We start from the raw sequence: 14,160 nt of genomic DNA, 5'->3' as shown, positions 1-14,160 counted from the left end.
TGCTAGATGTAGAGGGAAACATGCATGTCCAAACTTCATTCTAATTAATGTTGTTATATATCTTCGAGGTACTACGTAATTTTTAAACCAATATATATTTGGAACAGAAGGTTGAATCAGTGAATACTGAGATTTGGATTGTTTACAAAGATCTCGCCATGATTGACTCCACTGATTTTTAACTCGATGCTTAATAGTGTTAACTAAGTCAGATATGCAAAACTTACGATTATGTGAAGTACCATATTCAATGGCTTTTTTAGCCAACCTATCAACATATTCATTATGCGTTAGTCCTATATGAGCCTTAACCCATAAAAAGTTCACTCTTCTTTTATTTTTATGAATTTCAAAAAGGATTTTCTTAATTAGTAGGATATAAATATTTGAATTGTTATTGGGAAAATTGGGAAAAATATACTAGCGGGTTTATTGGGCACATTTTAGAACAGGTCAATAGATTTAAGTACTTGGGATGTTGGATAGATAGCAGCTTAAATCCTGATCTAGAAATAAGATCGAGAATAGAACAGACCAGAAAATCTTTCGAAAAAATCAAAAAACTGCTTCTCGAATAAAACTCGAAATTCGACTACGTTTATCCAAATGCTACGTCTGGTCGACTCTTCTCAATGAAGTTGAGACATGAACCCTTAAAACATCAACCGTAAATTAATTGGAGGCCTTTGAAATGTGGATCTACCGGAGAATTGCTGCATAGAATAGGCAAGGAAAGAGAACTTTTCAATACTGCGAAAGTTAGAAAAACATCATATCTAGGCCACATGCTGAGAAATAATTAGTACCAATATGCTCAACTTATAGTGAAAGGAAAGATCGAAGGAAAGAGAGGACTGGGACTATCGTGGCTCAGAAACGTCGGACAATGGACAGGGCTAAATTTTGAACAGCTAATAAGAACAGTTGAAGACAGAGAAGAGTTTGCAATTGTAGTATCCAACCTCCATTGAGGAGACGGCACTTTAAGAAGAAGGGTTTATTGGTTGAATGTATCTATCGATATTTTAAGTTTCATGTTTTTTTATGTAATTATGTTTATTTACAATCTACATCATTAAAAGAGTATTAAGTAAATTTGTGTCATGTTTTTGGGCATGAAGAAGAGACTTTCAATGATGTCTCATCTTATTCTATTTATGTTTAAGTTTTAAAATAGGTCCTGAGGCCAGGTTCTATCTAGTCTCCTTGTGGCAGGGCCATTATGGAATAATTCCCTTACTAACTCATTTTCATGGTGAATGGTACGCTCATTTTGTGACTCCGTGGCTCTATGGATTTTTTCTCTGATGAAAGGTATATTTAAGTCTTCGTGAAGTGTTTGATTACTTACGTACCATGGTGCATCCACTATTGATCTTAGAACTTTAGACTGAAATCTTTGGATGATATTCATAGTGATGTTGACTTTGCACAGCCCCAGAGGTGTAGTCCGTAGTACCAAATAGGTTTGAGTATTGCTTTGTACAGAAGAATTTTGTTTTGGATGTTGAGTTTTGATCTGTAATTTCAAGTCTAGCTGTCTTCTTTTGGTCTGGATATGTTTCTTCCAAGTAAGACGTTGGTCAAGATGGATGCCAAGGTATTAAGCGTCTGTTACTGTTGGTATTCGTACATTTTCCATTCTTACAGGTGGGCATGTGTTGTGGCGGTTGGTAAACGTTATTTGAGATGATTTTGTTTTGCTTACTTTTGTTCGCCATTTTGTGTACCATTCACTGAGTATGTCCAGATGGTGTTGCAGGTCTTGTGAGGCTTGTATGGGATCTTCATTTACAGCTAGTATTGCTACGTCATCAGCAAAGGAAGCGATCATAGTATTATGAGACTCTGGTATATCGGCTGTGTATAATGAGACAAGCAGCGGCCCGAGAACACTATCTTGCGGAACTCCGGAGTTAATAGGACAGAGGCTGGATTGTTGGTCTTTGAATTTTACAGAGAAATATCTATTTGATAAGTAGGATTTGATTAGGAGGAAATAGTTACTAGATAGTGCTAATTTTACTTTGAAAAGCAGACCTCTGTGCCAAACTTTGTCAAACGCTTGTGAGATATCTAGGAATACAGCGTTGCAGTATTTCCTTTCTTCGAGAGTTTTTGATATTTCATTTACTATTCGATGGACTTGTTGTGTAGTAGAGTGATTTTCCCGAAAACCAAACTGATGTTCTGGTACTAATGTTAGGAATTCATGATCTGCGTATATTCTTTGTAGCAGCTTTCAAAAACTTAAGTTTCATGTGAGCTAAAATATTTTTGTTTCAACAATTTTTTTAAATGTTGGACCCTGTTAGGGTGAATTTTCTCATTTCCCACTCGTAGATCCGCCACTGGTTCTCTCGAAAAATTGTAGTATAGCGCAATTGCAACAATTTCAGTCCTTACACTTTTTGCCGAAAAGTTTCAAATGTCGGAGATATTGACCAAAAACAATTATTGCTATAAAACCAATCGGGTCTTACGCTCGCGCCTTTGCCGCATGCATACTACCTTAAATATTGATTTTAGCAAAAAATGAAACAGATCAAAATTGTATAAAATTTAATTCTTTTCAGTGTTGTATAGGTACCTACATTTTTGTTTTAAAACTAATAACTAATAACCCCATAACTCGGAAATATCGACCGCACGAAAAAAATTATAATAAACTTAATTATAGAAAATTGCATTTTCAATAATTTCAGTTCCTACACTTTTTGTCGAAAAGTTAAAAATGGCAGAGATATGAAGCAGAAACAGTTTTCGTTTAAAATCAAGATGACGGCTAACGCAACTGCGAAATTCAGTCGCGATTTTAAATTTACACGACTATTGGCCCCCTAAAGATTAGAAAAATAAAATTTGGGACAGCTCGGCATGCAAGGTCAAATGCTATCCCGACTGGGCTATTATTCTAGCTTTGTGTTCGATCAACCAAAAAAGGTGCAGATCTTCATTAAAATAAAGATTTCAACGAGAAGACCAGTGAAACAATATATTCCAAAGATAAATGTATTACGAGAAGTGTACATATATGTAGTATCCTTTTCGTATAATAGCCTGGCTCTCATCGGTATCAAGAAACTGATAGACTGCATTATTATCTAACGATAGATAATAACCAGAATCATTTTCTGTGGTCCTGGATTGACTTCAGAAAAAAAATTTTTTGAGATCTAACAGAATTAGTTATACCTGAATTAAAAATTTCTAACAGCTCTATCCTTCGTTCCACATACATTTCTACGTCTAACGTGACCAAACCATTGCAGTCTTTGTCCTCGAATCTTTTTTGAGCCTGTAGTTACCCCTGCTCTTTCTCTAATCAAGTCGTTCCTGATCTTATCCCTTCTGGTGTCACCCAACATCCTCCATAAAATTTTCATTTCAGCTACCTCGATTTTCTTTTCCTGAATCTTCTTTACAGGCCGCCCTTTACCGCCGTACACCAACGCAGGTCTCACCACAATCTTGTATAACTTTACTTTCACCTTCACCCCTTCCCTGATTTTTCGATCACAGAGTACCCCACTCATTCGCTTTGAGTTAAAGCAACCAACTTGTATCCTGTGGGAAATTTCGCGATCTGGTGTCTCATTGTCCTTATGTAGGAGCCAAGGTATTTAAATTCTCCTACTCGTCCCAGTTTTTCTCCAAGTAATTTTATGTCCCCAACAATTTCTATTCCTCCCAACCACATAATAAACTTACGTGCATAGAAATCGGCCCACTTAAAAATTTGGTCATTTTTGATGTCTCATATTTCCTAAACCTGGTGGCCGATTTAAGTGGTTTTTTGAATATGTTATAGCCTGATCCTTTAACAATACCACTGTAATAGCAATGTTGCAAAACAGGTAAATTTTCATTGTATACCGGGTGTACCAATCAAACTGGGCTTTTTTTCTCAAAGTTCGCATCACCCTGTGCAATATTCTAGCATTTATAAAATACTGAAATTAAAACCCAACAATAGCCTCAGGTTTTCTTAACATTCTGTTTTTTGATTCATTCATTTAAGTTGGATAATAAAAAGTTAGGTACTTTAACAACTAGACATCGCACCCTCAGTGCAAGACTACAGTAACTCAAAAATTTTACGAAAATAAAGTAATCATGGAATTCGATTGTAAACATGCATATCTATCCACTGTAAAACTTTAGTAACTTTCAAATGCTTAACCGGCTAAATATTACAACAACGGTTTAACTTTTTTGCGTTTTTGCACGGAACATTGCAATGGATTCGATAACAAGCAATGAAAGGCACGAAAAAGGTAAGATATTTGTTATTATATTATCTATATATGTGGTGTTTAATTTTAATATACAGCGTGTCTACGTAATCCATTAACGGCCGAGACAATAAAAAAAGATTTACGAGACCAAACTATTCATGTAAATTTTATGTCCTTTGTGTGACATTAGATTTTCCATAAGATGTGTGCGATGTCGTTTGACCATTTATTTGTTAGATTGGATTAAAAACACATAAATTAAGACTAATTATTTACGACCAAAAAGTATTTTTTCTCATGAAAGGAAAAACAGTTATCTTAAAACTTGTGTATTGACAATACTGACAGGTCAAAAATATCTATTCTCAGAAAACTTGCCAAATAACAGCCAAAAATTCAAATGGCCAAAAAGAAAGATTTGGTATACTTATGCCATTCGGGTATGATACCAGAAGCCCACCATAGTTTTTATAAAAATGTTTTGGCACAAGATGATGTACGAGAAGAGGACAACAACTACGGGAAAACCTGTCAGTAACGGCCACTAAAAATGAAAGAACTATTAGCCGATATAGACAGGTGGCCGGTATTGCCAGTTTTTGTAGTCTAGATATACATAATTGGTTGGGGGAATTTTTAAACTGGCCGTTAGTACAAGTGTCCGATGTTGGCAGGTGCCCGGTAACACAGGTTTTACTGTAAAAGTAAATGTGTCTACACTTTTTACAATTTCCTCGTGCAAAACTGTTGTAACTTTGAAATTCTAATACTAAATATGTAGTGATTAACAATTTTTTCCGTGCAAAAGTGTTGTACCTTTTAAATTCCTAATTTTTTTGCATTAATATTATTTTATTTAAACTGAAAAGCATGCAAAATCATAATTAAATGTTAATTTTTCTTAAAACGTGTGTCTTGTTTCACCGATATTAGCACGAAAATAAACAAAACCGTCTTTATCTCGAAACTTACTTATTTTGATTTACTGCAGTCTTGCACTGAAGGTGCGACATGTTCTTCATCAATACACGGTGTCTTTAAATAAGTGTGACAAACTTTAAGGGGTAATTCTGCATAAAAAAAATAATGACAGTTGGCTTTATAAACGTATGTCCGCAAATGTTTCGTTTTCGAGATACGGGATGTTGAATTTTCTCTTACAAACTGACAATTTATTTTATTGCTTTAAAACCAGTTGAGATATGTCAATGAAATTTGGTGGGTTTAAAGACGTACCTAATTATTGCACATTTTTTGACATACAATTAAGAATTTAATATTCACCATTAGCGAGCGTACGTGTAATATGACCAATCATATTACCCGTATGCACGCTAACGGTGAATATAAAATTCTTAATTTTATGTAAAACAATCCGCAATAACTATCTCTTAGAACCTATCAAATTTCATTTGCATATCTCAACTGGTTTTAAAGCAATAAATAAATCGTCAGTTTGTAAAAAAAAATTCAACATCCCGTATCTCGGAAACGAAACATTTGCGGACATTCGTTTGTAAAGCCAACTGTGATTATTTTTTCATGAAGAATTACCCCTTAAAGTTTGTCGCACTTATTTAGAAACACCGCGTATCGATGAAGAACATGTCTAGTTGTTAAAGTACCAACTTTTTTATCATTCAACATAAACGAATGAATCGAAAAGCAGAATGTTAAAAAAACCTGAGGCTATAGTTGGGTTTTAATTTCAGTATTTTATAAATGCTAGAATATTCCACAGGCTGGTGCGAACTTTGAGAAAAAAAGATTTACCTGTTTTGCAACAATAATATTACAATGGTATTGCATAAGAATCAAGCTATAACATGTTCAAAAACTCACTGAAATCGGCCAACAGGTTTACGAAATGTGAGACATCAAAAATGATCAAATTTTTAAGTGGACCGATTTCTATGCACGTAAGTTTAGGTACTCCGTTTTCTACCTGCTAACCTTAAGTCCTTCCTTTTCAATAGCCCTTCTATTACTCTCCAACTTCTCCAACATTTCTTTGCTCTCTCCTTCTAACACGATATCATCAGCAAAGAGCATTGACCAAGGAACCTCCTCCATTACCTTCTCTGTTAGTACATCCATAACAAGATTAAATAGGTGGTAACTAAGTAAAGAGCCTTGGTCCAAACCAACCGTCACTGGAAAACTTTAAGTCAATCCGACACAAGTCCTTACTCTCCTTATTTTGGTGTAGGCTCCCTTGTACATATCCTTCACGAGCCTTAAATAGTTCTCAGGAACCCATTTTTCTCTCACTGCAGCTCTTGTCCAGAAACTGTGTCATAGCCTTTCCAAGATCTGTAAATACCAAATGCTCTTACTATCACATACCCACATAATAAATCCATTTTACTTCTTTATTAACAGTTCAAACTTATTTTGTCACTTTACACTGTTGTCTAATCGTCAGAATAGTAGACGAGTGTTGAACATTTTCTAAAATGACAAAATCGTGTTAAATCATTTCGTTTGAACTACGCCAGTCAATGGGAGCAAGAATAGGATATTACCTCCGAATTCTATCCTACTGCATAGATTTTAATGAAATTTTGGGCCTAGCATCTACTTATCTCGTAATTCAAAGTCTACCCTATGCCGATGTCTGCATTTATTTGGGGGTGGTTCCCACTCCTTCTTAGGGGTGGAAAATTTTTTGGTTAAAATTACCACGGAATTCGCTAGAGAACCTAATTCTAAGCAAAAGCTGTTCTATAATTTTTTTTTGAAAACTCAATACTTTTTGAGATATTCGTGGTTGAAAATTGGCCATTTTCATTGAAACATAATACTTTTTCGGACGGTTTTTTGCGAATACCTTAACCTTCCGATGACCAACCTTTTTTTGTTACACGGATGACCAAGGGAGGAAAATGACCCCAGGTCAAAAATGTCAAAAATGACAATTTAAAAAAACAAATGAAGTTGTTTTTTATTTTTTTTATGGCATGGACGCTGCCAGTCATTGAGCCAGTCACAACATGAGTATTAGTGTCATGTGTAGTGTGTCTGTTGAGTAAGTGTCTTGTTACTTTGCAAAGTCGACGTCACTAGCGTAAAACTACTTGGAATTACACATTATAGACTTTATTTTACTAAACATCAACTTCAGAATATATTTTTTATTCGTAAAATATAGGGAATTTTTTTTATTTCAAAATATGAGGATATCTAGAGTGATATTAAAGTCAAATAAAAAAATAATGAGTTAAAAATTGAAAATACTTTTGAATTTATTAAAGAAAAACATACGCTGGGGTCACAATTTCCCCCGCTTGGTCATCCGAAGGTTAAAAACCATGCATCTAACTAAAAAAACTATAATAAACATTTTTGTAGTTTATAAAAAACAAAGAGACACTTGCCTTCATAAGTCTTCTAGTTATAATACAAAAATAGGTATGGTTATGGTAGGTGAAAATAGTTTGTTTTTTGGTACATTCTCAAATTGGTGTATTCAACTTAAAATAACAGAGAAACGGTCGATTTTAGGTGTATAATGCTACTAATACCTTTTGTAGTGCTTGAAAAGACCTTAAAAGTGAGCTACATATATTAAAGGTCCATTACATTAAAACTAAGCGAGATATGCTGCAAACAAAATTGATAACTAATGTATTTTAAGAAAAAATGAGAAGTAATTTTAACCCCCATCCACCAAAATGTAAATGCATCGTTTTCCTTCCACAATACCTTTTATTGTAGTGTTATTTTCATGTTCAAAAAGTTGGACGGGTTTAAAATGAATGAAATTGGAAAGAAATCCTTTGTAAAAGGTATAAAATTTTTTTATTAAAAAATCCCTTAAAAGGGCTACATCACAACAAAACGTTTTCGATTTTTATAAAAAATCATCATCAGTGTTCGATAAACTGGATGCTAGCTGAGCCACAAAAGCATCCAGTTTATCGAACACTGATGATGATTTTTTATAAAAATCGAAAACGTTTTGTTGTGATGTAGCCCTTTTAAGGGATTTTTTAATAAAAAAATTTTATACCTTTTACAAAGGATTTCTTTCCAATTTTGTGATTGATGGTATACAGCCAACTACAGGAAAACTTTTTTCTTTTCCTTGTGGATTTTTTAAAATGAATGGTTTTTGAAAAAAAAAGATCAAATTATAGAGCGCATTTTTAAATTTTCTTAAAAATCTTGTTTCTCCCTGTAACTTGAAAATGATAAGAGATACAGTAATGAAAAATAAAAATGAAATTTTTATCTGAAAAAGCCCTACATTTTTGTGTGGTATCTTTTTTTCGCATCTCTTATCTTTTTCGAGTTACATGAAGGAAAAGGAAGATTTTTAAGAAAATTTAAAAATGGGCTCTATAATTTGATCTTATTTTTTTCAAAAACCATTTATTTTAATCCAGTCCAACTTTTTGAACATAGAAATAACACTAGAATAAAAAGTATTGTAGAAGGAAAACGATGTATTTCAATTCTGATGGATGAGGGGTTAAGTATACTTCTTCTTAAAATACATTAGTCATCCAGTTTTTTGCAGAATATCTCGCTTAGTTTGAAACTAATCGACATTTAGTATTGCTCATTTTAAAGGTCAGGTCTTTTCAAGCACTACAAATACATCATACACCTAAAATCGACAGTTTCTCTGTTATTTCAAGTTGAATACAGCGATTTGAGCATCCAGCAAAAAAACAAACTCTTCTTACCTACCATATCCCTCTTTGTATTTTAACTAGAAGATTTATGAAGGAACGAATCTCTTTGTTTTTTTATAACCTACAGAAATATTTTATATAGTTTTTTTGTTAGATGCATAGTTTTTAAGATATTCGCAAAAATCCGTCCGAAAAGGTGTCATTTTTCAATGAAAATGGCCTATTTTCAACCACGAATAACTCAAAAAGTATTGAGTTTTCAAAAAATAATTATATAACAGTTTTTGCTTAAAATTAGGTTCTCTAGCCTCTTCCGTGGCTATTTTAAACAAAACATTTTTCACCCCCGAGAAGGGGTGGGAACCACCCCAAGATAAAAGCGCACATGCGCACATTGGCATAGGGTAGATTTTGTTTCTTGAGCTATTCCCTACTTATTGTAAAAATATCAAGTAAATCGATGTAGTAGGATCGTTGATTGAGGTATTGGAGGAGGTATTGGCATCTTCACCAAATCATGCCATTCTGGCAGAGTCTCAAGAACTTCCTCTTAGTTTTCGAAGACAGTTTTTAGCAAATAAAAGTCTATTAAAATATGGATGTTACAACAGTGATTTGATCGCAAAAATTAACTTTCTTGTAATTGAGAATTTGACAAATCATTATTGGAAAAAGAAAAACTCTCCTCCTTTGGCAGATGCATTTATTGATACAAACTTATTTCAAAATGATATTGTTAAACTTAATAAAATACCATTGTATGCACACAGTTTCGATTCTATAATTGACAAACCTATCACCATATTCCCTCGGTATTCAGATTGTAATATCTTAAACCAAGCCATGATAAAATCCATTGTGAATGGTCTCGGGTCGAACTTAACTAAAATATATACAGATGGGTCAAAAACGGAGCTAAATACAGGTTCGGCATTTTTTGTTTCAAACATAAATCATATTGAAAAGTACAGAATCTCAAATTATTGTTCCATTTTTACCGCCGAGTCCTTTGCTATTGAAAAGGCACTAAAATGGTGTTCAACTCAAACATGCACGAATGTGGCAATAATTTCAGACTCAAAATCAGCATTACAAGCTATTAGCGGTCACCCAATAAACCAATTCCGAAATGCCTTAATTTTGAACATTAAAAAATTAATTATGGATCTTAAACAAAATAATGTAACTGTTTCGTTTATTTGGACGAAAGGACATTGCGGAGTCGAAGGTAATGAAATTGCGGATATAGCCGCAAAAAGTAGTCACAGTTGCCACCATATTGACAAAGTATTTAATTTAAAAGGTCCTCCCATATCAATATTTCAATCAACGGTAGGATGGAATTCGGAGCCAAATACCCTCATTGACTGTCCTAAACCTGTATTTGTGATTTATATCTGATAATGAGACTATTATTTTTAAGGTTTGAACAGTTTTGCGCCAAGAAATATCCAACGGAGAAGAGATTCGGCATAGAGGGATTAGACTCTATCATACCTCTACTCAAGACGATCATCGACAGATCTTCGGAATTAGGTGTAGAGATGTTCGTAATAGGAATGGCTCACAGGGGTCGCCTTAACGTGATAGTAAACGTTTGTCGAAAATCGTTGGTGCACTTGTTTGCGTATTTTGAACCTCTCAAACCCTTTGAACATTGTTCCGGTGATGTTAAGTATCATTTGGGAGTGTTTACACAAAGGTAAGTTATGGCTGTATTTAAGTCATATATATTATACATTAGATAAGGTACCAACTGGATAGGTTTGGATAAGGTAATGGAACCAACTGAATATCTTTAAAACGAAAAGAAGTGATATTTATGAAACTTTGCTATTTGTCTTTCTAAATTAAGAGTTTAAATCATTTTTCTTCTTTCTCTTTATAATCAAATCCGCTTGTTCATTGGCTTGATACTTCTATGGAATGTTGTTACTCCATTTTTTTGCGCGGTCGGCCGATACTTCTACTGATTGGTGATTTATCTCTTGCTATTTTGATCACACGTGTCTCTCTTATTCTGCTTACGTGGTTATTCCATTCTTTTTTCTATTTAGTGTCCATTCGTTTACTGTACTGTACGTACATGTACATAGTAACTGTACGTTCCATTTTCTTCTAATGTATTTACTCCTCTTTCGATGGCTCAGCGTATTTCATGTAGTTCTTCTCATCACCCTCATTTGTGTTGTATCTATTGGTCTTAAACGGGCTTTATAAATTCTTGACTTTATATCTCTATGTGTTAATATATCGGTTTCGCCATATAGTGTTATTAAGGCATCCTGCCAGTCTATTTGCCTTTTGTACTTAATTGGTTCTCACTTCTTTGTCCATGTCTCCATAGCTGGACAGTGTAATTCCAAGGTATTTTATTTCCATTACTTGTTCAATACTTATGCCATCAATTTTTATTTTGCATTTGATTGGTTCTTTACTGATTAGAGTGAGTTTCCTGAGTTATTGTTTGATATTCCTGAGATGAAATTGTCATATTAAATTCTTTTGCTCTTGTGTTAAAACTGTGGACGAATCTCTGCAGACTATCTGCATCTTTGGCCATCAGTATTGCGTCATCTGTGTAACAGTGTATTTTTATTTCTTTGTTTCCCATTCTGTATCCTCTTCCTTTGTTAAGGCTTTTGATGATTTCATCTATGATTAAATTGAAGAACATAGAACTCAATGAGTTCTTCTGTCTTATCTCCAGGCCCATGTCTATAGGTTCTGTAAGTTGACCATCTATGGTGACTTCCATTTTGTTGTTTTGCTAGATGTTTTCAATTTTTTTATGATATCTAGGCTAGGGGAACTTCTCTATTATACAGAAGATGGATTACATCTTTGAGTCTTACTTTGTCAAATGCTTTCTTCAAGTCAATCAGATATAAAAATGGCGGACTTTTTCTGTATGGAATAAATCCTACGGAACTGTCGTAACAGTATGATATTGATATAAAACCTGCGTTGAATAAATCTTACTTCGAATTAAATTGAGTATTAGATATAGGTATTAGTCTAACTAGTCAGATTATCATTGTATGAAAACACCAAAGAAATGTTTTCTAGAAAACATCTGTTTTTAGGATGAATCGAGCTTCAAATAAAAACGTTAAGCTCGTCGTGTTGGCTAATCCTTCCCATTTAGGTAGTGCCGTTCCAGCAACCGTAGGAAAAGTTCGCGCTGAACAATTCTTCAAAGGGGACGTCCACGGAAATAAGGTAACATTAGGTTTTAAATCAATTTAACCTTAATTAATCAACATTAATCGATCTGTTCTTCCCCATTCCTGTCCATCGTATCGTCTTCATTTAAACCTTTCTCTCTTAAGTTCTGTGCTACACAGTCTTTCCATCTTCTCCTCGGTTTTCCTTTACCTCTAAGAGCTCTATTCTTCATCCCACATAGTTCTCATTTCTACGTCTGACGTGACCAAACCATTGCAGTCTTTGTGCTGAAACTTTTTGAGACTGTGGTCACTTTGGCTCTTTCTCTAATTAAGTCGTTCCCGATATTGTCTCTTATATTCTTACCCATCATTCTCCGTGACCTTATCAAGTCAACTAGCTCCATCTTCTTTTCTTGAACCTTCTTTGCAGGTCATAATTCACCCCCTACACCAACGCAAGCCTCACCACACGCTTTTATATCTTTCATTTCGGCCGTTCCCCGATTTTTAGATCACAGAGTACCTTCGGCTCAGTGGCCTCCAGTTAAACCAAGCAGCCTGTATTCTGTGGGCAATTTCTGGATCTACTGTCCCATTTTGCGTTATGCAGGAGCCAAGGTATTTAAATTCGCCTACTCGTCCTAGTTTTTTCCAAGTAATTCGATTTCCCTAACCATTCCCTTTCCGTCCAACCACATATACTTCCTTTTCCACCTGCCAACCTTATGTGCTCCCTCTTCAATAGCCCTTCTCCAATCTTCCAACTTATCCACCAAAATTTCGTTGCCTTCCTCCACTAACGCGATATCATCCGCAAAGAGCATTGACCATGTACCCTCTCTTACCTTCACTGGCAATACATCCATAACATGATTAAACAGGTGGGTACTCAGTGAAGAACCTTGACGCAAACCCACCGCCATTTCACTGCAAAACTTTCGGTCACTGCGATATAAGTCCTTACTTTGGTGAACGCTCCCTCATATCCTATGCTCCCTCATATCCTTCACGAGCCTTGCAAACTTTTTAGGAACCCATTTCTTTCGCATACATCTACATAGCCCTTTTCTAGGAACTGTGTCGTACGTCTCCTCAAGATCTATAAATACAAAATGTAGCTCCCTTTTATTCTCACCGTATTTTTCTATCATCAACTGTCTCAAAGCAAACAAGGCATCCGTTGTTTTTTTCCTGGCATAAACCCAAACTGTTCTCCTCCTACTGATGTCCATCTTTAACCTTTGTTCTACAGTTCTCTCCCAAATTTTCATTGTGTGCGACATTACCTTTGTCCATCTACAATTCTCACAGTCCTGAATGTCCGTTTTATCTTTATACAGTAATATTGTTTATACAGGGTGTCCCGAAAAGATTGGTCATAAATTATACCACAGATTCTGTGGTATATATACAATAGTGCACACAAAAAAAGTTACAGCCCATTGAAGTTACAAAATGAAAATCGATTTTTTTTCATATATCGAAAACTCTTAGAGATTTTTTATTGAAAATGGACATGTGACATTCATATGGCAGCAACATCTTAATAAAAAATTAAAATGAAATTTGTGCACCCCATAAAAATTTTATGGGGGTTTTGTTCCCTTAAACCCCCCCCCCCCCCAAACTTTTGTGTACGTTCCAATTAATTCATTAGTGTGGCACCATTAGTTAAAAACAATCTTTTTAAAACTTTCTTGCCTCTTAGTACTTTTTCGATAAGCCAGTGTTTATCGAGATATTTTGAATATTTTTCGAATCCACCACATATTTGTATATGGTTAAGTACGATTATAGTCCTGTTAATAATAATCTGAAAATTTATTTATAATTTACATTTTTAGGTGTATTTTGAAAAAGAAGCCACATCTCGATAAAAGGCGACTTATCAAAAAAAGACTAAAAGGCAAAAAAGTTTTAAAATCACTGTGTTTAATTAATGGTACCACAATAATAGTTTAATTGGAACGTACACAAACATTTGGGGGGTTTAAAGGAACAAAACCCCCATAAATTTTTTATGTAAAAATATTAAAAAATAAGCGCATCTCGATAAAAACTGGCTTATCGAAAAAATATTAAGAGGCAAAAAAGTTTTCAAAATGCTGTGTT

The 14,160-nt window shown here is 34.4% G+C and overlaps 1 protein-coding gene across 1 annotated transcript in view; it reads left to right on the top strand.

The window, feature by feature from the left end:
* LOC114347743 (2-oxoglutarate dehydrogenase complex component E1-like) overlaps positions 1 to 14,160 on the top strand; it is a 55,353-nt gene that overhangs the window by 33,095 nt on the left and 8,098 nt on the right. Inside the window, exons 5-6 of the mRNA XM_028298419.2 lie at positions 10,302 to 10,580; positions 11,965 to 12,100. Of these exons, the coding sequence (XP_028154220.2) occupies positions 10,302 to 10,580; positions 11,965 to 12,100 (415 nt within the window). The remainder of the gene's footprint in view (positions 1 to 10,301; positions 10,581 to 11,964; positions 12,101 to 14,160) is intronic.

Source organism: Diabrotica virgifera, chromosome 1 (genome assembly GCF_917563875.1).
Source record: "Diabrotica virgifera virgifera chromosome 1, PGI_DIABVI_V3a".
In the NCBI taxonomy this organism is placed as follows: domain Eukaryota; kingdom Metazoa; phylum Arthropoda; class Insecta; order Coleoptera; family Chrysomelidae; genus Diabrotica; species Diabrotica virgifera.
The sequence above is the reverse complement of the archived record's forward strand: the minus strand, read 5'-3'. Positions and strand labels throughout refer to the sequence as shown.